The sequence below is a fragment of the Macrosteles quadrilineatus genome, unplaced genomic scaffold, assembly GCF_028750875.1.
Source record: "Macrosteles quadrilineatus isolate MER2022 unplaced genomic scaffold, UCM_ALF_1.0 Scaffold_9__3_contigs__length_116548681, whole genome shotgun sequence".
Classification (NCBI taxonomy): domain Eukaryota; kingdom Metazoa; phylum Arthropoda; class Insecta; order Hemiptera; family Cicadellidae; genus Macrosteles; species Macrosteles quadrilineatus.
In genome coordinates, this window is record NW_026542602.1 from 28,845,540 (window position 1) to 28,871,001 (window position 25,462).

Genomic DNA, 25,462 nt, shown 5'->3' on the forward strand with positions numbered 1-25,462 from the left:
AATGCTTCGAAAAAAAAAGAAAGAAAGAAACTGGAATTCAAATTTGAGATATCTTTAAATTATTAAACAGCACATTTAAATTGAAAATTTCCTAACTAGCATCATGCTAGCATTTTGAAAAAGCCCGGGGAAATTATATTAATGAAATAGTGTGGCTACATGGTTAGTGAAACAAGTCAGCTTTACTAAAGCGAACTAGAATAGAAGAAGAAGAAGGAAGAACTTTAGCGTTTGTTTACAAACAATAAACATCAGTCATCATCAATCATCATAATACTCTCACTCCACTCTGTTTATTTTCTTTTTGGTATTAAAAGAACGGCATAGGCTAAAAGAACAGTGTAAAAATATTCTCTTGTGTTGGGAAGGTTGGCTGATTAATTCTGATTGGATTCAACAAACTGATAAACTTGCATTTGGTTAGGTAGAAGGCCTGCATATCCAGTAAACTTAAGTCAGCCTTTTCAAAATGAGTGAAGAAAACTCTGAACCAAAAGAGGCAATTCTCAATATACCTGAACCTCCGAAAAAGGTAGGTCAAGAATTTTAGATACACTCTCAAAGACTATAATATTTTAACCACTTTGGTAGTAGGGCCTAATTAACTTACCTGGTGCCTAGGCCTATTATTGCTGGAAAGTTAATCAAAACTCATACCTGCTAAAGATACTGGTTTAATTGATAAATAACTCTGGGTTTCATCCCACTTTACTCTTAGAAATAGTAATTAGTGTTGCTAATGGTATTAAAACCACCATAAAAGGGGTACAGTTTCTTAACTGGGCTATGCTAATATTGATTGAAACTATCGATTCGATTAGTAAACCTTCATGCGATTTTTCACCATCAGCAAGTTTGGTTGGTTAGGTTAGGTTATGATAGTTTTATTTTATAATAGATATATTTAAAAATATTGATTATTAATCAATATTTTCAATTTGATAGTTTCAATCAATATTAGCATAGCCCAGTTAAGAAACTGTACCCCGAAAAAGTGCAAAATAGGTAGGCCTAAGTTATTCATTATTTTAATATCTTAATAAGCCTAAGTTACTTTTTTAGGTTACCGGTAGTCAATTGGTTCTGAGGTTTTGTTAACTTACTTGTGTCTATGCCAGTGGAATTTGTTTAGTTAATGTAAGTCAATTCAAACACTTTAAGGGGGAGTGCAGTTCAAACCCATTAACACTAATACCAAAACCCCGGTCTGACAAGCCCACGGGAATTTTCTCAAACGCATTATGGCAACACTGTTTACTTGGGAGATTCCATTCCCCCAATACCTTCCCCCCTTTTCCTCCCCTACCTATTGATTTACTGTTTGTTAATTTCTCATGGGTGCCGTGACCTTGACAGGATGTCTGTTCATAACATGCCCGTCTCAGACGCCCAGCGTTAGTGTATTTTAAAGCGGGGTCTCACAGGCCGAGGGTTTCGGTTTGTGTGTATCTAAGTGGGGTCCATTATTTTTCAAATGGGGTCTCACAGACCGGGGGTTTCGGTTAACGTCAGCCTAGGTAGGGTTTTGGTATTAGTGTTAAGATTTGTGGATGTGCCGTACTGCCGGGAATTGAACCGGTCTCTCCCGCACCGAAGCCCGAGACGCTAACTATTAGGCTAGCAAAACACGCAATGTTCACGACTAAAACTATGAAAAGTTGACAAATTTTTAACAGAGGGAGAGCCTGCCTAACGTATTCAGTAGATGTCTCAGGTAGAAGTTAACAGGACAAGTGATTAACTAATTTGTTTTATGTTTATTTCTTATAAAAGAACCATCCAAACCCTTGTCTGATTATTTATTTTCATTTGTTTAGCAGCACAACAAAATTATAGACCTACCCCAATGTTAAATTGGCTGGGTTCAAGATTCAATTTAATTTTATTCAATATACCCTACATTTTTTTGTAGGCCTACATGAATGGCATCAAGACTACCTAACTTAATGACTAAAACTAAACATGAATTTATACTAGGTACTCAGTATAAACTATCTATTATTATTATACTTAAATTTAATACGCAAGCAGGTTTTTTGTGACAATTACTCCTCTCAAACTACTGAAGCGATTGACATGTTTTTGGTGTCATTGGAAAGAGCGTAACGTGAAGTTGTGCAGGAAACTTTCTTTTTAGGGAAATAATTAGAGAGTGAGGCCCTGGGGCCCATTAAAGTTTCGTATTTCTCCATAAGAATAACATGGGAAACAAAAATTGTTATGAAACTCCAGCTGTTGTCAGAAATTAAAAGTGAGAAGAAGAACATATTATGTTGATTGTAAAAAGTCAATTAGTTTGCTAATACAAACATTTACTGACTTGGTTGAAATTAAATATTTACCATTTGAATTTGGGTTGACGTAAATATTACAATGTAGAAAAAAGCGAGAGAGCCCGGATAATTTTATATACTAAAAAGAAAACTGAATAAACACTGTGCTGAATTTCTTAGTAATTGAAAGAGCCGATTTGCAAACTATAGAAACATAGGAAAGTCATAGAACACCACCAAGGAGAAGAAATATATATATATATATTTTTTTTAAAATTACAATCGTTATCATAGACAACCTAATGCGGCTATGAGTAAGGCTATTTGTAGAAAACACTAAAAACAAGACCAGCTTTTGAAAAATGATAAGATATTTATAAGAAATGTTGATTATATCGATCTGTTTATGTACATCTTGAGTATTTCCATAATCTTTGAGTTGAATCTTTTAAAGTCATCAGAAATTATGACTGTTATTCGTTTTAAAATAACGCCTGTAATACTTAGCAATTGCTCGAATTCTAGCAACCGGTACACTAGTATAAATAATTACTTAATACAATCCAAGAGTAAACAAAATCACAAAATATTATCTAGAAAAAATAGAACAAGTTATCTGACAACAGTAAACCTTCGATGGCTCGACACTCCTTGTAGTTCGACACGAGCTGAGCTATTTTACAAGTGATATTTAATGGTTACTATTGTGATATGAGCTGACTTATAAATTAATTGGTCATTTACTTATTGTTGACTTGAGACTTAACTAATCAACAATTAAATTGTGAAGCTTTTTAGTATTTAATAAATTTGTGTGATTTCTATAGGCTATATAAGACTTAGGTTTTTACTTTCCTGTATATTAAACTCCATTTACTCCCTATAGTTCGACATTTCGATAGTTAGACATCCCCTAAGTCCACAAAGTGTCGAACTATCGAGGTTCTACTGTATCTAAGTTAGTAACCAAATAATATATAAAATATTTGGGTTTTTTCCCCTTTAACCCCATCAGTTTAGATTTAATCAAGTCAGTGATATGTCTGAGAATGATTTCCAAATTGACTATGTTAAGTTATCTTGAAAGAGTCTGAAAAGCATGATTATAGAATAGGCCTACCGGTATACTGGATGGTCTAGAAGGAAGTTGTTTAATGTTCTTTTTAGGATCTGTTAAAATTTTAATTTTATGTGGTAAGTTGTTGTAAAATTGTATTCTCCCCAGCATATGCAGGTTGTTTTCAATATAGACTAGTTCTGTGTTGATTAAGTACAAAATCGTTTTTATTTCTTGTGTCATAGCAGTGCACATTTTCTAATTTTAATTGGTCCTCTTCATTGTTTTTTACATACATTATTGTTTGAAAGATATAAAGATTTACCACTGTAAATATTCTTAATTCTTTAAATGTATCAATGCAATGAGTATTGGAAGTTTTAATTGCCTTCTTCTGTAAGACTAAAATTTTATACTACTGTTGGGGCCACGAGAGTCTGCCAGCCAATACCAAGACTGGACTAGCGTGACGTTGCAACATCACCCGTTCACTACTTTTCGACACTAATTAAAATATACTAAACAATATTTTCAAACCAGCTGGTATTATTAGATTTGGCAGCATTGCACTGTCCTCATTGGCTCCTTCAAAGTCACGTGGTAAATAGGCTCATCCCTCAACTGCAGACTCTCGTGGACCGTACTGTAGTAAGGTTATTTTGTGATGTTCCTCCATATAGTAATAATCCAAATTGAATGCGAGAGTGTACATGTGCATAGTAGAGGAGAAGCAAAGTGCTCAGCTCACAATAAAAGGACATTTTACGAATTGCATGAACCCCAGAGCTTATCCTACTACAAACATGATCTACGTGTTTATTCCATGTTAATTGATCATCTATTATAAATCCTAAAAATGTTGAGCTATTTTTCCTTTGCAAAATGTTATCATCGTCTATTGATTCATTGATTTCATTTATGTGAGAGTTTTTCAAATTAAAAATCAAATAGTTTGTTTTACTGGCATTCAAAAGTAAATTTTTTCTTTTTAGGAATTTAATTGTGACTTTTAAAAGTTTTTTCTGAACAGTGATTTAGTGTTAAAAAGTTTTGTTCGGTTGAGTGTTGTAGAGTTGAGTCATCTGCATACAAGATGAGTTGATTATTATTGTTTATTTCGTGAAGTTTTGCACTAAGCCCACAAAAATAACAAATAAACAGAAGAGGACCAAGTACAGAGCCCTGAGGTACTGAGTAATTTACCTCCTCTAATCTGGATCTACAATTTTGAAATAGTACCATTCTCAACATGTCACTTATACATATTGCTTTCTTCCCCTAATAAATTATTCTAATCATTTTTAAGGGTAGGCCTAATCCATCAATTCCAAGTTGTACAGTTCCTTTATAGGTTTAACATGATAAACCATGTAAAAAGCTTTTGTTAAGGCAATGAGTTTATCAATTACTTTTTATTTTTATAAAGGTCTTCTATTACATTTTCAATGAAATTTGTAGCATCTGTTATTCCTGATCTTCCCTGCCTAAACACATGTTGTTCTTCCTCTATGCTTTTATAAAAAAAATGTAAGCGTGTACATACATTTCAAAAATATTTTTGAAAATGTTGGTTGTACAGATATTGGTTGATAATTGTTTATTTCTTTCAAGTCTCCTTTTTAAAAAACCAGAATAGCTTTAGAAGTTTTTGTGGAAATATTCCTGATATAAAGCTTGAATTTATAACAAGTGCCAAGGGTTTAACCAGAGGTTGTATAGCTGATTTTATAACACTGACTTTTGAAGGCAAGCCAAGTTAACTAAATATTGATCTAAGTTAGTGTATCCTAACCTATAGACACTTAAGAGAGTCTTGCATCAAGCAGAGATATTTTATTCCATACTCTTTTGGGTTTGCATATAAAGAAGCTTGCTTTGTAAAAATGCTGGGCTTTGTGTGAGTTTGTTTTTGTCAATATAACAAGCGAATTGTGTTTCAGCGCTATAGACGTGATGACGAATCCTCCAGTTCAGCATCAGATGATGATAATTACGTTCCATATGTGCCAGTAAAAGAAAGAAAACAACAGCAATTTATGAAGCTGGGTCGACTAACTCAGGTAAAGTAGTTTGACAAAAATGTTCTAAGGTACAAAATTTAACTTATATTCAGTGGATTTAATTTATAATTTATTAAATACCTATTTAAGAAAGTAATAGATGACACCAATAAGTTTATTTATCATTGTTACTAATATATGCAGCAACGGTTGAGTCTTGCAAATAGCAACCTATAAGCTTAACCAACTAGTTTTGAAAAAAACATAAAGGTTTATCCAAACAAACACATAAACCTTTCAGTATAGGCGTACTTATATAACACTCTGGTGTGATTGTTTCAAATTGTCTTCAAAACTAAAACATGTACCCCGCCGCAGCAAACCTGCAGACTTAGCGAATTTCCATTTACCTGATTGGATTTAAACTAAAATGTCTCCTTAAAAATATAACATTTATTCCCTATTTAAATAGAATTAGTTTAATAAGTACTTAGGTTTGCTGCAACAGGGAGGGCAAAACAGTTTTTTTTTTATGTAGAATATTAAAAGGTACTATGGTTTAGTAAGAAATTAATGTATTTTCCAACTTTTATCAAAATATGTTCATAAACAAGCAAACTACAACAGTTGACTTATTCTCCATAAGAATAACATGGGAATTTTAAAATTACAATTTTTATGAATTTTATCCGTAACAATTAGGCGCATAATAATGCTTCAATATACAAAATTATTTGTTTTTTTAAGCTCTACAAAATGGTTCAAAAAGAAATTGTGAAATTTTGTGTTTTTAGGGTCAAAAATGGGAAAAACCTATTTTTACCCCATAAAACCCCCCATAAACCCCCATTCCCATAGTCCGATCATGCTGGTTCGCGAACTCGTTCAAGTTTATCCCGCCTTACACCTTCAAACCAAATTTTATCAAAATCGGACAAAAATTACTCAAGTTATCGTGCGGATGGACACATATACAGGGTGTTGAAAATGTCTGGAACCAACATTATATCTGGTGAGGGGTTAAAGAAAAACAAATGATATTTTGTGTACGGATATACTATGGTTTTACCTATCTTTTGGTGCCTTATGAAAATTTTTACCACTTATAGGGAACGTCCTGTGGAGGATGCAGTAATAAGTTTAAATGGAAGCCTATGGTAAATGATACATCATTTTAAAGGCCATTTTTTTCTGAGTAAGGAGCCACAAGTTTCATCTCAAAAGGACCACCCCAGCAAAAATGACAACTGTTTGAAATTTAAATAACCACTTATAGGGAACGTTCTGTGGAGGATGCAGTAAAAAGTTTTCATTAAAGCCTATGGTAAATGATACATCATTTTAAAGGCCATTTTTTTCTGAGTAAGGAGCCACAAGTTTCATCTCAAAAGGACCACCCTAGCGAAAATGGCGACTGTTTGAAATTTAAAAATTCCGTTCCCTATAAGTGGTTTTTTAAATTTCAAACAGTCGCCATTTTTGCTAGGGTGGTCCTTTTAAGATGAAACTTGTGGCTCCTTACTCAGAAAAAAATGGCCTTTAAAATGATGTATCATTTACCATAGGCTTCCATTAAAACTTTTTACTGCATCCTCCACAGGACGTTCCCTATAAGTGGTAAAAATTTTCATAAGGCACTAAAAGATAGGTAAAACCATAGTATATCCGTACACAAAATATCAGTTGTTTTTCTTTAACCACTCACGAGATATAATGTTGGTTCCAGACATTTTCAACACCCTGTATATATATATATCTCTATATATAGATATATAAAAATTTGAACGAATGGTGTTTTTGGCCTCTGGGGACATCAAAATGAAAAAGTAAATCGGTCCCGGGCTTAGGTCTTACCATGAGACCTACGGTAATAGCTACTTCCCTATAGGGAAATTCGCTAATACGGTAATAGCTACTTCCCTATAGGGAAATTCGCTAAAAAAAAACATTAGCAGAAAAATCAAGCAACGCATCCTACAAAAATTGCAACGGTAGTTTTATGGGTGGTTTTTAATCTTTTTACTAAATTATACATTTTCATTTTATCCAATTGCTCATATAGAGAATTAGCTATTAAAGTAGATCTCATGGAAAGACACAGACCCTGGACTAGTTTATTATTTTTTTTTTTTTATGGCCCAGAGGCCATAAATGCTATCCGTTTAAATTCATATGTGTGTCGGTTAGCATGAAAACTCGTGTAAAAATCATCTGATTTTGATGAAATTTTCTACAAATGTACATGCACATAATATGTTTATTCTAACAATTTGCAAACCAGCATGACCAAATGGAAATGAGGTTTTATGGGGTAATAGGCCTAGTTGAGTTCCTAGTTTTTTACCCCAAAACATAAAATTTTTCAATTTATTTCTAAACGATTTTGAAGATTTATTCATTTTTGTAGCCTCAAGAATTGCTGAATTATAAGTAATCAATGTTATGTACGTACGTTATTTAGTCAAGGCAATTCCTTTTTCTAGTATATTTGACTAAGCATACATTTAGGGTTGGATTACCCCATCATCAGGTCGACAGAAACATAAAAAGTCTTCTCCCCAAATTTGTCACTTTTGAAAAACATTGAAACTTAAAATTAAGCATTTGAAAAAAAACTGACATGGAGTCTATCGCCAGCAGCACAACCTAAATGCTACAAAATTTCTGTTCAAACAACACCAAGTAAAAAAAAAACAAAAAAACTCACAATTTTTACATGTACAGGCCAGGCAAAATAAAGCCAATCAGTCAGGGTTTGCCTGATTTTGCGGAAAATTGAAATCTCTCAGCTGTTTACTTTTCAATCTTTTTGAACTTTGTGTTGTTTGATAGATAATTCTAAATAATAGATAATCTAGTAGTTTTAGGCCTAGTAACATTTTTTAGTAGGTAAATCTTATAAAATGGAAAATTTTCCCAATTTTAAAACAAAAAAATATTTTGTAATAATTATTTTTCTGAAATAGCTTACGACTCTTTGAAATTGTATACCAAATGGAATAGAGATAGATTATTAGGGTTTAAGATATACATTTAAAACACAACAAACTAGCCTAAATTGTGGTTAGCCTACCTATCTCGATAGCAAGGAGTTTTTGAAAAAAAAAAACGTTCTTGATTTTCATTTTATTTTGACTCAAACCTATTCTGAAATTTGTTGTAGGCCTACTTACTTTAGGGACACCCTGTGTAGGTATACAAAATATTAATTACTGTATCTTGAAAACAAACATATGGCAATTTTAACTTGAACTTTTTTTTTCAAAACTTAACATTTAGTAGTGGGTTATCCAAATTGTTTTGACAAATAAAACTTTACGGAAAGTAAATAAGAGAAACGTCTTATAACACTTAAAAGATATATTTACGCTTATACTGTTACTCACAAGACGGTAAATATACAAAAAAGATGGTAAGTGGTGATCGATTTCGATTGGACACTCCAATCAAAATCGATCACCATTTACCATCTTTTTTTTATATTTACCGTCTTGTGAGTAACAGTATAAGCGTAAATATATCTTTTAAGTGTTATAAGACGTTTCTCTTATTTACTTTCCGTAAATTTAATAACACGTACAATGCTGGTCAAGAAGTTATTTAAATAAAACTTTATAAATTTTTATAGCTAAAGGAAGAATCAAGCGGGAAGGGTAAGTCTTCGAGTGAGAATGAACATGATGATGAGGAGGAAGATGGACAAGTGTGGGGTCGGAAGTCCAACATCAGTCTGCTTGACCAGCACACAGAGCTCAAGAAGATGGCTGAGGGTAAGTTTTGTGTAAATATTCAGGTGGGAATTCTCTGTTGCTGATTATAGTTCATTTCCCTCTGTTTATTGTAAATATTTTCCATTGTAAGTAGTTCCATATGAAATAATAAAAAAATAATCTGACCCCTTTTAGTCGAACGAATCCCCAAGTCTTAAAATATTTGAGGTTTTTTTACTGTTTGTCTTGATAGTGTAGACAATTTTATTCTCCCTTTAAACAAAAATTAAACAATCTGTCTCCAGTAGTTTGAAAATTAATTATGTAGTTTGCTTCTGAAATTTGTTTGAAAATCCAAAGGTTGTTGCACATTTCATGTCTTTATTTGAAAGAACAACATGGTTTCAATAATTTAATAGTACAGCTGTGGTTAGTACAACTGGCCAACCAAGCACAAAGTGTTAAGTTATTTTATAAGCTTCGGTTGACGTGCTAGTAGGGCCTACGCTGACTACACCTTACAAGGGTTAATGTAGTTTCTAATGGATTTATCTTAAATTTCAGCCAAGAAAGAAAGTGCGATGGAGAGACAATTGAAGGAGGAGGAGAAAATCTTGGAAAGTGTTGCTGAGAAGAAAGCTCTCATGGGAGTAGCTGAGTTGGCCAAGGGCATCCAATATGAGGATCCTATCCAAACCAGGTCAGTGGATATCAATATTCTATAATATTCTTGAGCCTTGTTAATCTTTAGGCTAGTTTGGGATTATTAACTTTAGTTTTATATTAATACAATCAAAGTAACAGTTATGGTGTTTTTTTTTTAATACCAGACCACTCCTTGAAAAATCTGATTATGTCTACGTCGTACCTTTTGTGTTAGTTGGAGACCCCCACGCTGTGTACTTAACCTTCCGCCGCACAGACACGACCGAGTGCGCCACAAGCTGCGTATCCTGGTGGAGGGGGAAGACGTACCTCCGCCTTGCCGCTCCTTCAAGGAGATGAAGTTCCCACGTGGCATCATTGCAGGACTGGAGGCCAGAGGCATCACTAAACCAACACCCATCCAAGTCCAGGGCATCCCAACAGTGTGAGTGTGTGAGTTAGTTGGGTCATTATGTAATATTATAATTAATTAGTGTAAAAAAACTAGGGTAGATTTTAGCCAATTAGATTAAAGCAACCATCTGTAAGTCCTAATGCTTAACTATCTTAGCTAATTTTTGAAAAAACTCCACTTAGTCATGGCTTCCACTGTCATTAAAAATAACATTACAAACATTTGAAGGAGGTGTTCTGGGTACCGTGAGCGTCACAGAAAGAAACTTAGCTAAGTGCTGACATTTTGGGCTCGTTACATACAGCCATCATCAGAGCAGTCAGCAAAGTGGCGTAACCGTAGAGCTAAATAAATAAATGAATGAATAGTTATCAGGCTGAGGACTGAGTAACGAGTAATATATATAACAATTAACTGTTCCGGTGAACTGCTCTGATGACGCTTCTCTGTAACAAGCCCGAAATGTTAGCATCTTATTAAGTTTCATTCTGTGTTGTGGTCGAATGGTCATAACCAGAACACCCAATCTGTGTCCATGTACAAGACTATCTGTGTCCATATACAAGAACTATGTATAGATATGGATAGTCACGCATCAAAAATAGTCTTATATATGGATACAGGTAGTCTTGTGTTCAGGGTGAACAAAAATCAAGACCCCCCCTAATATTTTTATTAGTAAATATACAGAGATATCCTTTTGGTGGTCGTGCAATCTTAGCAGTAATAGCAGTCTTGTATATGGACACTGATAGTCTTGTATGTGGACACAGATAGTCCTGTACATGGACACAGACACTCAGTGGCGGTTCTTGGACTATGTCAAGGGGGGAGCTAACGGGGGTGTCCCAAAACAGGAGGGGGTTTAGGGGTCCTCCCCGGAAAATTTGCTATTTTTGAAGCCGTTTGGTGACTTCTTAAAGCCATTTTAAACTTCTATAACTGTGTCTAAAAACCTGATGTTGCATTTAAATTTTGAAATGTATGTTTTAATTTATATTTAAAGGCCTTTTTTGGCCGCAAGGGGGGTGATTTAGCCTCCCCTTGGAACCGTCCCCAGACAGTCTTGTCTATGGACACAGATAGTCTTGTATATGGACACAGATAGTCTGTGACATTGCCTACCAATATGTGTTATTTACAACCACATATATTGTCACCTTACCTAGCCATATGAATTTTTGATGTCAACAAACACTGTGAAATTGCCTAGCCATATGGGTTATTTTTAAAACCAGTCCTTGGGGGAAAAAGAAAAAGAAACTTATCTATATCTGGATCAGAAGATCCAGATCTGATTTTTTCAAGATCCGGATCCGGATCCAGTACCGACATTTTCTTGTATCCGCCTATCACTAATTGAAATAGATTTAATTGAAAATCAAATCAGGCAAATGGAAACTCACTTAGTCTGCAGGTTTGTTATAACCACCTCAAGTTGCATGTTCCCCGCCTGAACTGAAATATTCTGCCACTTTATACAACCCCACTATATATTTTGTGTCTAAATAAATACACCCAATTGTAATTGGGATTTAATGTTTATCAAATCAGGATTCATTGGTTGAGTGTACAGTTTTATGAAAATGTCATCTTCTTACCTTACATTCTTCTTGTCTGTTTAGGTTATCTGGGAGAGATTTGATTGGGATTGCTTTCACAGGAAGTGGCAAGACCCTAGTATTTGTTTTGCCGTTGCTCATGTTCTGCATAGAACAAGAAGTCCGACTACCGTTCATAGCCAATGAAGGACCATACGGTGAGTACAGTAATCAAAGGAGTCTTTTGTCCTACAACCATTTTTTCATTTATTATCCTTACTGAAAAAAGGTAGTAGCTAATATCTTTATTATTTTATTCAAAATCCGACATAATGATTAAGTAAGTTGGCCTACAGTTTTATTCTTTATATTCTAACACTTTCAGGACCAGGAGGAAGTATCGGATCTCTTAATACGGCAGGTTATCAAAATAGTACATAAATCAAACTAGGCCTACTCTAAGCTTAGATAAGCCAATGCACTTATTAGGGGATCAATTGATGTTTTTGCCTTGTTCTGTATAAAAATTCTATGTTTATTGATTGAAAAATATAATAGTTTAGCTAAATAAACATTTTGTTCATTAACTCTTACTTAAAACTGTATAAAATAATTTTATGTATAGTTAAGTACCAAATTAAATTAATTATAACAATATTATGTAAATTAAGGCTACTTTGCACTCAAGTTTATCATTCAAATAATTCCGCAAAGTACAGTAATATGTTTTCTCTATGCACCAGTCAATGGTGCTGAACTAGGCTGGAATCCAAGACTGGGAAAATGGGAGATTCCTGTTACAACACATACAAAATTCTAGTTCTATCCTGAGATTTCAGTGTCAGTTTACTGAGTGTGTTACTTTATCCAGTTCCAACTGTAATAAGCAACAATAATGAACTATAAGCACAATATCAATTAAAAACTAGGTTATATAATAAAAGGCGACTGACATGGGTGCCCTCAAAGATTGGTAATAGAATGAATAATCTTTTTCAACACAAAAAAAATTTAATTGATTGTTTAATATTATCCTGTTGACACAGAACGTATGTTGTTGATAGGGCTGATAATTTGTCCCTCCCGAGAGCTGGCCAAGCAGACGTACGACATAGTGAACCACTACAGTGAGAGTCTGCGGCAACATGGGATGCCACAGCTCAGGGCCTGTCTGGCTATTGGTGGAGTGCCTGTGTCCGAGTCCTTAGAGATCATCAACAGGTACTTGGAACATTTTCTTTGATCATACCTAAAAGCAAACTATTTGTAGTCAGTACTGGACCGATATACACGTGGGTTGTACTAAAAGAAAGGTTATCGGTCCAATATGTGCAGGTTTTATTTGTATTTGGATAATATTTAAATGTTAATTGGGTCAAAAATGTAAATTAAACTTTTCTTCTTATGGAAATTTAACATGGGGCTAATTCTATATATGTGATTCAAAAAGTGCGAACCCTTAAAAAAAAAACAAAAAAAAACACTTCAGTCAAATGGCATTGGTAATATTTTATTGTTACAGAGGAGTGCATGTGATGGTGGCCACTCCAGGCAGACTGATGGATATGTTGGATAAGAAAATGGTCAGATTAGACGTCTGCAGGTATGTGTCGTTTTGTTCTTTAAATAGTTTTAAGATGAAGGGGAAAATATATTAAATAAAAAACTAGCTATGTTGGAAGAGAAAGAATTACTTGAATAAAAACTTCTTTGTATCAACAGAAAAGAATCAGCATTATGCTACTAAAAGAATTTTTACTTGTTAAAATGCAAGAATAACTTTGAATTAGTACGTTTTTAACATATGTTTTGAGACAATAAGCATTAATTATTTTAAAATAATTTAAAGATGAAGATACTTAGTAATCATACAGTCCTTCTTTATTGGTCTTCAAGAGATACTGCAGCTGGTTTCACTATTACCTTGGATTTCATAATCAAGCTGTTAGTATGGCCATGGTGTGTCATGTGGCTAAGTAGTTAGTACTAAACAAACTGAAAACAGTTTAACTAACTGAACAGTTTTGACAGTAACTGAACACTATACGTGGGTAATTTTTTAAGTATTTGCTTATATAGCTTCGTAGTTTCCGTGTACACAGCAACGAGGCAGCTCGCCACTTACTAGTATCATTGGTGAACAGAATGGCACCATTTGCTGCTCTGTAACTGACACGTATGCTTCGCTGTGTTTAAAAAATTGTTAAACATATTGAGTCTCCTTTCGCACTCAATATAAGGTTAGCGGTATGTATTTGACCACAATAAAAATATCTGATGCCAACATTCATCCCCAGATAACTGCAGGTTATATGGCTCTAATCACAAAAAACATACTACTATAACCCAGAATGCCAACCGCATGGTAAAAAGCGTTAAGTACTCGGAGAGAGCTTATAGCAACGCTGGTGGCGCTGCCTACGAATTGACAGGCAAAGCTCTCTCCAAGTACTTAACGCTTTTTACCATGCAGTTGGCATTCTGGGTTATAGTAGTATGTTTTCTGTGCTCTAATGCAGTGAATGAGTGTGGAAAAGGGTTAGGGAGTATAAAAATAGCCGTGAACACCTTTATCTTTTGTGGTCTCATGTGAGAAGACTGTGTACATTTTAAAACTCTAAACCATTTCTGCACTTTACACTCTATCATTGCATTAGGGCCATAAACAGTGTCCTTATCTCGCATGCGGCACGAGATACAATATTTAAAAAATTTGTCTAGGCACACAGCAAAGTGTACCTGTCAGCTACAGAGCTGCAAATGGCGCTGTTCTGTTCATAAACGGTGCTATTAAGTGGTTAAGAGCCTAGTTGCACGAACTAAGAAGCTATATGTTACAAAGAGCTGTTACTTAAAAATCGACCCTCGTAGAATGAATTATTATAATGTACACATTATTGTTTGAACTTTGAAGCATCTCAGCTTGGTATGCACATTAAAAGTCCTAATATTTTCCTTAGATATCTCTGTATGGATGAAGCTGACAGAATGATTGACATGGGTTTTGAGGAAGACGTGCGAACTATTTTCTCATTTTTCAAGGTAGGACCTTATAATATATTTTTGTTAATTTAAGATTATTACATTCAATAGTTGCTTAGTTCTGTAGTTGCTTAGTAGTTGGTTAGTAATGATTGGGGCAGAATTCTTGCTGCCTTTGGTAACTAATTTGTTAGATTTTAACAAATCTAATTATTTCTTTATTTTAAGTTCTTGGTTATACAAGGGCATTCTAGACGGTATAAAATGTATACAAGCATAAACTATTTTCTGGATAGCCCTTATATCTCAGTAATATTTCATATTAAACTCTGCATGCACTCACCTACTGCAAAACTTAACCCATCCCGGACGGGTGACGGATATATCCGCCTAAGTCTTTGGCGATAAACGACAATTCCACGGGTGGCGGATATATCCGCTTATGGATTTTGATGTTCCGGACGGGAAGCGGACATAACTGCCTTCTTACAGACAGACTGGCAGGTGCTTGAGCAGTAACCAGATGTTTCGCCGTACCAAGGCGCCACTTTCCTGCTCTCTCCATGGCTGCGCTCTCTCCCCTCTCACCTGCGCCTTCCCCTCTCCCGCGTCTACCCCTCTCCCGTGCACCACTCACCTCTCCTACGCTCCCCCTCGTCGTTTCGCACTCTACACTACGTTGTCTTTATTTATTGTTTACATATTGTTCTTTATTTATTGCCTAACGTTGTCATGGTCATATCTTCAAAGACGGGTGGCGGATATATCCGCTGTTTTTATACTCATCCGCGGATGGGTAGCGGATATATCCGCATAGTTAAAAATGAGTAAAAAATTATTTTGACACTATGAAGTGTTCCATTGTGTTTATTTTATGTATACTTGTAAAACAAAACACAAATAACGAAAATTAATTTTTATTTTTTCCTATAACTTTTTCCCGTTCTATGCCACGATTTCGCCCCGTCCGGGAAGGGTTAAGAGCTAAATTGTAAAGTAGGAAAAGTTCACTACTTTTTGCCACTTTAAATAAGATGGTAATTTTAATTGAAGTTCTGTATGAAAATGTAATACAGTATTTCATACTGCGACATTGTATTTGTGTAGAAATAACATAAAATAGACAACATGGAATGTTTCTTATGTTTATACATGCAAGTTTGATGTACTCCTATAAAATTGATGTATTTAATTTATTTCTTTTGTTGTTAGGGACAAAGACAAACTCTTCTGTTTTCTGCCACTATGCCAAAGAAGATTCAGAACTTTGCTCGCTCTGCCTTGGTGAAACCTGTCACAATAAATGTAGGAAGGGCGGGAGCTGCTTCCATGAACGTCATTCAGGTAAACAGATAACTTAACTTTTAAATGGTCGTGAATAATAAAATACAGCTGAATTGCTTATGCTATGTGTTACTTGAATTGCATGACCTGATGTATAGGTGTTTTTAACTATTTGCAGGAAGTGGAGTATGTGAAACAGGAGGCCAAGATAGTTTACTTGCTAGAGTGTCTACAGAAGACAAAGCCGCCTGTACTCATATTTGCTGAGAAGAAACAAGACGTTGATGCCATACATGAGTACCTTCTGTTGAAAGGGGTGGAGGCAGTGGCGATTCATGGAGGGAAAGGTTGGATCATTTTAAGATTCTATTTTGAAAACTTTAAACAAATTGTAAAAAAGTATTTTGACTAAACATTTTACTTTCATCAAATAAAAGCAATATGATATTTAATACTGGTAGTAAAAATTTAGCAATGGATTGTAATCTTTATTTTTCTTGATGTATGATTCTATGATACATAATTTAATAATTCAAATTTGAATCAGTTAGAGCTGTGTTAAAATTTAACTGTCCATAACTCACAACATGCTTGGACCCCATTGGGACGATTTTTAAAATTCTTATTTAGTTGATTTAAATTAAAAAATGTGAACAGTACTATCACTTATCTTGACCAAACCATGTGTCAAGCAGTGAAGATTAGAAATTGGTATTCTATAGTATGCACTGCAAATAAAACTGCACCAAAGCCGTTTTGCCGTTTTAATTTAGTCTTGTCCGCAGATTGTTGACTTTATCTTGTACTTGTAGATAGTCGTTTGGATTTTAAATGTTTACTCAATTATACAGAACTTTTTCCTTTTCTCAGGATAGAAATTTCATATGAATATTTTTCTCCAAGTTCACAGCATTTATCTATTAACTATGTTAGTAAATTAGTTTTAAAACCTTACACCATTGGATACACACACATGAAGAGTATGTTTTTGTGATACTTTTTGCCATTCTAAAGTCACATCTATAATATTTAATATTTACAGATCAAGAAGAGCGGTCGCGTAGTGTAGAAGCATTCCGTGCAGGCCGCAAAGACGTCTTGGTGGCTACTGATGTCGCTTCTAAAGGTCTCGACTTCGCTGATGTCCAACATGTCATCAACTATGATATGCCTGATGATGTGGAAAACTATGGTAAGGATATGCCCACATTGTATGTCAGTTATTCTTTTAAGTTTAAATTGGTCACACAAAGTGCCTTTTGTTATTGTCACTGTGAGATTTGATTCACCAATCTCATGTCTTTAGTAGAGCGAATATCACTTCAATTAAAGCTTTTACTTTTATTTTATCATAACATTGCTTTTAACGTAATTACATTAAAAGAAAACTAGATATAACAAATTAAATTTTAACTTTTTCTGATGCCCATAAGATTTGTATTTCCATCCATCATTTAGACTCCAAGTTAATGTTTTTACAATTTAACAGTTCCGATGATGCTTACAATCAACAATTATTTAGCAAATCATTGTGTAACTTTTAACTTTTGAATATTAACTTTGTGTAATGCTGACTCATCCGTCACTTATTAGTACTTACTATCATTACTTGTCTTGGATAGGTCTGTCTGAGTAGATATAATAAAAATCAGATTAAAAGTTTTAAAGAAAATTTGTAACTCTTAATCGCCCAATTAAATGTCCCTTTTTATGTTAAATACTATATAGATATTTATGATTCCAGTGCATCGTATTGGTCGTACTGGAAGGTCTGGACGTACTGGTATTGCCACTACTTTCATCAACAAAGCCAATGATGAGTCTGTTCTCTTAGATCTAAAACATCTTCTCATCGAGGCCAAACAAAAAGTACCTCAGTTCTTGGCTGAATTACAAAGCGAGAATGAAAAATACCTTGAACTTGGAGGTGAGTACTATGTCATTTCCGTTTATTTTTATTGGATACCCCCTCAAGACCCAAGTACCGCTAAGTGAACGTCAGCACATGTTAGTGATGTGATACACTTAATCCTGAAGACATAATAGTATTTTCATCACTCCGTAACGAAAGTAACTATTTTTGATAACAGCTGAAATCAATGAAAGTAGCCGTTTCCCAAGCTCTAATTTAGGGCGAGGGAAAATCGATCAGCTGATTTTCCCTCGCTCTAAATTTACTTTCCCTCGCTCTCAATTAGTTCTCCATTTATTCACTACGCGCGCTAGTGTTTTGTTGCGGTTTAATTTAATGATTTGAAACAGCTGTTTTTATTGTTGCTCAATCTAAATCTATACAGAAACAACAGGCATTAGTTTGTTTTGTTGTGTTTTTAACATAATGCATGTTTGGAATTGCTCAAAGTATGTCTAAAATTATTGAAAATTTGACGAAAACAGCTTAACTTATCACATTTCACCGTATAAGTCATGGGAAGGATAAGAAGAGGAATACAGAAAGCTTAGACACTGGTACAAATTACAAAATGTTAAGTTAATTAACGTGACGAAGTATTTATTAATACATTATTTATCTAAATAATCTACAATTATGAAACCATACATGTAAGTTGTAAAGTGTTATTTTCAATGATAAAGAGTGGTCTAAAACTATTTAAATCCTACTGAGATAAGTTATTCTGAATGTATGTATTTTTGCGTCGTGATGAAAAGTATCGTTCATAACTCGTACCAAAAGCTTTTTTCCTACACTTGCTCCATTATTCACGTCCTCGGCTTCGACTTGTACGTGAAAATAACTCTCACCTGCTCGGCTTTGCCTCACACGTGAAATTTGGCTTTTCTGTGTTCGGCTTTGCCTCACTCATGAAACTTGAGCGCGCGTCGGAAAATGCCGCTTTCGGTCCTAGTAATGAAATATACTATTCCTTTGACTATCCCAATAGTCAATAGTATTACGTTCAAATTTATATGATTAGAACACCAAGGAACCAGTAAAGAGATTTAAACATCAAAAATTATAATTAGGCCTACTGTAGATAAGTTTGGTGACATATTAGACTAAAGAATTTTTTGAATTAGATACTTATTGCGTTTGAAAATTGAGGTCAACTTTTTGATAGCGCAAGTGTAATGGAAACTATTATCCAGTTCATTCAGGGGTTTATTATATCTCGGCAGTTTTTTTCAGCAAAAGTAAACGTTTTCTAGTTAAGCTTGAACCAAGCATTTTCCACTGTATCAAGGAAGGAAGTCTTACTTGTAGTGTTTCTCTTGTTAAGTTTAAAATGCTCTTGACATTGCAGATGAACGAGGCTGCAGCTACTGCGGTGGTCTGGGACACAGGATCACAGATTGTCCAAAACTGGAGGCTATCCAGAACAAGCAAGCATCCAACATTGGCCGCAGAGATTACCTCGCCAGCAATGCTGCTGACTACTAACCTGTTACACTTACAACAAGAACTGCCCTTGCAATCATATGTTTCAACAAGGATTACCCTATGTGTATTTTTACTTGTAGGACAAATTTCCTCACACGTTAGTTTTCCTAACATGTGGACTCCTTACTATTATTACACTGTATAATAAAAAAATAGTTATGCATTAGGCCTATACTAGGACAATAGCATGTATATATGTATTATATTATATTTTTTATGTAAGTAAAAAACAATTTGTGAATAGAATTGTTTTCTTAAATCCTTGGGGTCAAATTCACAGTTGTTTCATATAGAAACATGTTAACTGTTTCTGTTTAGTTCTATAGTTTGAAAGAAACTAGATCCTCAAGGTGTGTATTTTTAGATTTTATAAACCTTATTGTATGGTTCACACTTTTTTGAAACATTTTAACAATCCTCATCATAGTAAACTGATGGTTTTAATTTTAAGCTCAAACCACTTGAAACAGCTTTCTCTTAGGGCACAATGTTTTACTACCTATTATACAGGGTGTCTCGTAACTCTCTGGACATATGTATATAGCGTTATAACTTAGGTCAAGACAAACACATTTCACCATAGGAACATGGGTCTGTGGGGTCTAGTTTACCGATTGTCGGTATTTATGTGTTTTTTACAAAAAAACGAATAACTCCTAAACGGTTTGAGATACAGCTTTGATATTTTACAAAAATGTCTATCTTATTATTACCTTTTATCGTTAGAAATCATACTAAAAAATCATTAACCGTTTCAAAATGGCGGCCATTTAAAATATTTGATGCCAAATTTTACGAAAACCGCTAACTTTACAAAAAAAGTGCAAGAGACAAAAAAGTTTGTAAATTTTATGTAGTTTTCAATGATACCTTATTTGTTAAGATTGGATAAATAATAACAGAGAAACTAGTTGTTTTCGTAATGTATGACCACCTTTTTCCATTTAAACAATGCTAATACTCCTTTTACGTTATTTAGCATTGTTTAAATGGAAAAAGGTGGTCATACATTACAAAAACCACTAGTTTCTCTGTTATTATTTATCTAATCTTAACAAATAAGGTATCATTGAAAACTACATAACATTTACAAACGTTTTTGTTTCTTGCACTTTTTTTGTAAAGTTAACGGTTTTCGTGAAATTTGGCATCAAATATTTTAAATGAACGCCATTTTGAAACGGTTAATGATTGTTTAGTATAATTTCTAACAATAAAAGGTCTTAATAAGATAAACATTTTTGCAAAATATCAAAGCTGTATCTCAAACCAATTAGGAGTTATTAATGTTTTTGTAAAAAACACATAAATACCGACAGTCGGTAAACTAGACACCACAGACCCATGTTCCTATGGTGAAATGTGTTTGTCTTGACCTAAGGAATAACGCTATATACGTATGTCCAGAGAGTTACGGGACACCCTGTATGTACCAGCGCTACTATTTAACTAAATGATAATTGTAAATACGAACAAGCACCTATGCTAATAAGCAAAAAGCACAAAGTATAAAAAATGTAAACCCATTTCAAGCCAGGTACTCTTCTGGTAAGAGAGAAAGCTAACCAAAGCTACAAGGTGACCCTTAGGCTTGGCTATGGCAATGCAACTTTTAAATCCATAAAACATAATTTGGCGATAACGCATCATGTCTTGTACAGTTAAAAAGGGATACTAAATATACAGTCAATTTCATCAAAGGGTTTGAGGGTAAATTATAAACAGGCTACTTTTTTAGTCTTTTTATAAACTGCTGTTTAGTTGATACATTATATAATTATATTGCTAGAAGGGATAAATGAAATAAACAAATTGTGAAATAATATACTTTACTAACCAAAACAGTAAATATAATGTGCATCTCTAATATGAATATTGTATGTACATACCACATTTGGTCCAAAAACTTTATCAAACGGTACAAGTCTGATTATTCAGGCTGTATTGCTCAAATCAGTGCGTAACTAGGCCTTAACAAATCATCCTTCTAAAATATAATACTTTAGAGAACTATTTTACATATGATCTTTGATTAATATGTACATATCTATAGATACAAAGTGGTAAAATAATTGTTATCATTTCAGTTTAAATAACTATCCAATTACTCTTGCGGACTGTACAAAAATATTTGTGTAGCTTCCTATAAAAAAAGTAACTGATGTAAAAGTTTAAATGAAAATGTTATGAGTTAACTACCACAAAGATCTTTAACTTTTCTCTTTAAAAAAAAATGTATAACTATGCAATTTTGTGTTGCATACAAAGATTCACTGACAACGTTACAGCAACAGAATTGTTAGTAGTGCTGTCTGTAAAAACCAGCAAAAGGCAATTTTTTGTAATGAAAAATTAACATTTTTCAAACCAAATATATGGTGCTAAATGGAGACCTACAAAAATTTGCAACATCAACAAATGTTACAACAACAACAAAGGTGTAAAACTACCAGCTGACACAATTGCGATTAAAGTGTGTAAATAAAGCCAAGTTACATAAAGAAAGATTGAAAATAAAATAATCAATTAAAAAAAAATGTTCAGGTTATCACAAAAAAAGCAACGAAATAGTCATAATTTTTAATTGATAGAATTTCATCAAATGAAATGTGGTCTACACAAATTCAAAAATAAAGTAATGCCAAAATATTAATTATTCTTTAAAAATAAAGTGTTCCAAAAATTATTTAATCCTAACAACGAAGACAAATCACAACTAGTTGTCTTATAGAAAAGATGGTGAAATAAACAAGAATATATAAGTATCTTAAATATATTACTCTAGAACAAGATAGTGTCTTTACATCAAAAATCTAATAATTGTAAACTCCAAATGATTCGCTAGAAATAATTTACAATACATATAAAGCTTAACAACATAAAAATGATTGCACAATCATTGATTCACACAAAAACTGACCAAAAATTAATTTTGTAGGTAAAAAAATAACTAAAGAAAACAATTCAAAACAGAAAGGTGTATGCAATTTTTTAAATTTTCCAGGTACAGGAATCAATGTATGAAATCTGAATGTAGAAATACTGAATACTAGTATAAACAATCATACATAACATTTTTAACTTTTTCAAATCTGTTGATGTTGATAGAATAAGGACTTTCTAGGCAAGTTCCTTTTGATTTTGTTAAGTTCCTTAATTTCACCTAATGTTAATGAAAGAAAACATTTCTGTAAAAATTATTGTATTGCCTAGCTATGTTTTATTATTGGTATTTGTAATTGAAGTTATTATAATAAATGTGTTTTATTAAAATTGTTAAAACATAACAAAACGCCATTGTGATGAACAGCAAACGAAACTTCTGAAAAAAAAAACTCTGGTATGTTTTATCTAATTTGCTTTAAAAAATCTGGCTGTTTAGAAACCATGCAGCTGTACTATTTTAATTCAATTTCCCAGGATAAGATGTTCATTTGTCCCACGTTAGATGGGTCATTTCAGTTAAGCTACTCCTTAATATTCGTCGGTAGAAATAGTTAGAAATATCCTCGCCAAGAATCCTTAGCTAGCTACTTTCAAGTCAGATTACTTGATGATAAATAAATTACAGAACCGATGCCTGCAAAAATATGTTTCTTTCGCCTACAACAGAATGATGCATAGGTTTATCCAATGAAATAGATTTGTTAAAAAAGAATAAACCCCTTTCTAACATTATAAATTTTAAGTGACAAACCAAAACTCATCAAACTAAATAGACTCAATTTTAATCCCGCCTTGAAAACCCCCCCGATACCTCATTTACAAAATTAGATACAGTATATATTTTGTAAAATATGGAAACCTTGAATTGAATATATTTGTATGTAAAAAGTAATACTTTAAATGTTAGCAGTATCAAGCTAAAACCTGTACAGAACGTCTTCCCATTTTCAACATCAAACGTCAAGATGTAACAACCAATAAAATGTTAACATGAAAAGTTATAACATTGATATATCTATAGCATAACAATTTTATAACAGAATTTAAGCTACCATTGCCACTGCAAGATTCAAAATAACAAATGTTAAGATAAAGGCAGTTAGGTGTATGTAAAGTTTAAGTTGAATACATAGCAAATTCATCAGACTCAATAACTTAATAGGTAGGCCTACCTTTTTTGTCAAATTTATTATAACATCAAATTGTGATTAAATTTATGAGTATTAGGGATAAGAATAGCCTATATCAAGTGATTGTTAGTTTGGGCTAGGAAGCTAAAACTCCCTAATTAATGGATAAAATTTTGTTTTCTTGAATAAGTGGAAAAGCCTGTAAAGGATTTGAATCATAAGCCTAAAACTAAACTCCCTACAAAATTACTCATTACGATTACATTAAAATGCGATCATCCTAATGTTTTTTATAAAAATTTTAAACAGCTAGTCTCCAAAATTATTAACTTAGTAGTGTTGATCTTCTAAACAATAACCAATAAAATTTTATAAAAACAAAACACTTACTACTTATGATTATAAAAATACCTTACTAGTTAGAGAATAAAACACTTAAAATGCACTTAAGTTTATGTACAGCTTTCAATTCAGTCTCCTCTGGTTACTTTGGTCCATCCTGGAACATAAAATCTCACTGTAAACTGAATCTCCAAAATGCAGTTAATATCCATGATAAAATTACATTAAAAGCTCAGAATTGTTCAAACCAAGGTTATTGCTTACTGAATAAGCTCATAACCCAATTCAAATTATTTAATTTACCAAAATATTATTGGTTGTGATTTTGGACCAACTTTTTTGTACATTTCATACAGTACCTCCTAATGTTGGTCAAAAGAACAAACAAGGGATTGTCAAGGTCACCCGAGTTGTGAACCTATAAATACTTACTCTTACTTACTCTTACTCCTGTGGCCATTGGAAACCTAGGTGGTTTTTGGCCTCGCCAACCATGTGCCTCCAAGCTCTTCTATCCTCTGCCAGCTCCAAGTCTGCTCCCATTCCTCTCAAGTCCTTCGTCACCTCATCAACCCATCGCATTCTAGGTCTACCTAATGGTCTCCTTCCTTCTGGTATACCTCTGAGTACCATCTTTACCATCTCTCTCTCACTTCTACGGTTAATATGGCCCATCCATCTCAACCTCCTACTCTTAACTATTCCCACAATATCTGGTTCACCATATAATTCTTTTAACTCTCTATTTTTCCTTATCCTCCATGCATTTCCTTCTTTTACTGGTCCAAAAATTCTTCTCAAAATTTTGTTTTCAAAAGTAATAAGGCGCTTCTGGGATTTTTTTGTAAAAGACCAAGTTTCTGACCCGTATAGCAATACAGGTTGCACTATAGTTTTATACATTCTTATTTTAGTGGTTTTTGATAGCAGTTTGCTTTTGAATAATTTTATTAAACTCCAGTATGATCTTTCTGCTGCTGTGAGTCTGCTCTGAATTTCTATTTCTTCTCTATTATTGTTTGTGATCATCACTCCCAAATACTTAAAAATACTAGTTTTCTGGAACCTATAGTTTAATACTTCTAAGTGGTCCTCCTCATCATCTTGCCTACTTATTTTCATGTAGTTGGTTTTGTTTTCATTTATTTGTAAACCCACTTTTCTTGCTTCTTTAATTAGTACTTCTGTTAGCACTTTGAGATTATTTTTGTTTTCAGCTACAATGGCTACATCATCTGCGAATGCTAAAAGGTTTATTTTATCAGTAAGTCTTGCCCCTCCTTCACTATTTCTTGTTTTCTTGAGAGCTTCTTCTAGTGCTATATTGAATAATAATGGTGATAGACCATCACCTTGTCTCACTCCGGTATTTATATTAAATGTATCTGTATATTCTTTCCCTATTTTTACTTTCCCTTTGGATTCATTTAAACACATTTTTGCCAACTGAATTATTTTATTAGGTAATCCATACTTTTTCATCATCTTCCAGAGTTTATGTCTGTTTATTGAGTCGTAAGCTTTGCTAAAATCAACAAACATTACATATATATCTTTGTTGTATTCCCAATACTTTGAAGTTATTTGTTTTAGAATAAATATTTGGTCTGTTGTTGATCTCCCTTTCATAAAACCTGCTTGGTGGTCTCCTACTATTTCTTCTACATGGCATTTGAGTCTGTTTAAGATAAGTTTAGATAGTACTTTGTATATTGTATTTATAAGGGATATACCTCT

General features: G+C 33.4%; 2 protein-coding genes across 3 annotated transcripts in view; one reads left to right on the forward strand and one right to left on the reverse strand.

Moving 5' to 3' along the window:
• Positions 1–273: 273 nt before the first annotated feature.
• Positions 274–19,516, forward strand: LOC129003946 (ATP-dependent RNA helicase abstrakt-like). The gene is made up of 14 exons (XM_054432296.1): positions 274–532; positions 5,271–5,390; positions 8,959–9,100; positions 9,605–9,740; positions 9,921–10,130; positions 11,726–11,859; positions 12,706–12,862; positions 13,164–13,244; positions 14,602–14,683; positions 15,836–15,967; positions 16,086–16,254; positions 16,950–17,099; positions 17,652–17,834; positions 19,171–19,516. Exons 1-14 carry the CDS (start codon positions 470–472, stop codon positions 19,305–19,307), a joined length of 1,896 nt encoding a protein of 631 aa, XP_054288271.1. The 5' UTR covers positions 274–469; the 3' UTR covers positions 19,308–19,516.
• A 1,603-nt stretch (positions 19,517–21,119) lies between these two features.
• The window catches only part of LOC129003944 (uncharacterized), a 55,327-nt gene continuing 50,984 nt past the window's right edge, over positions 21,120–25,462 (reverse strand). For both annotated transcript variants that reach the window (XM_054432293.1, XM_054432294.1), the window contains one exon: positions 21,120–23,882. In XM_054432293.1, the coding sequence (XP_054288268.1) occupies positions 23,868–23,882 (15 nt within the window). In that variant the 3' untranslated portion in view covers positions 21,120–23,867. The remainder of the gene's footprint in view (positions 23,883–25,462) is intronic.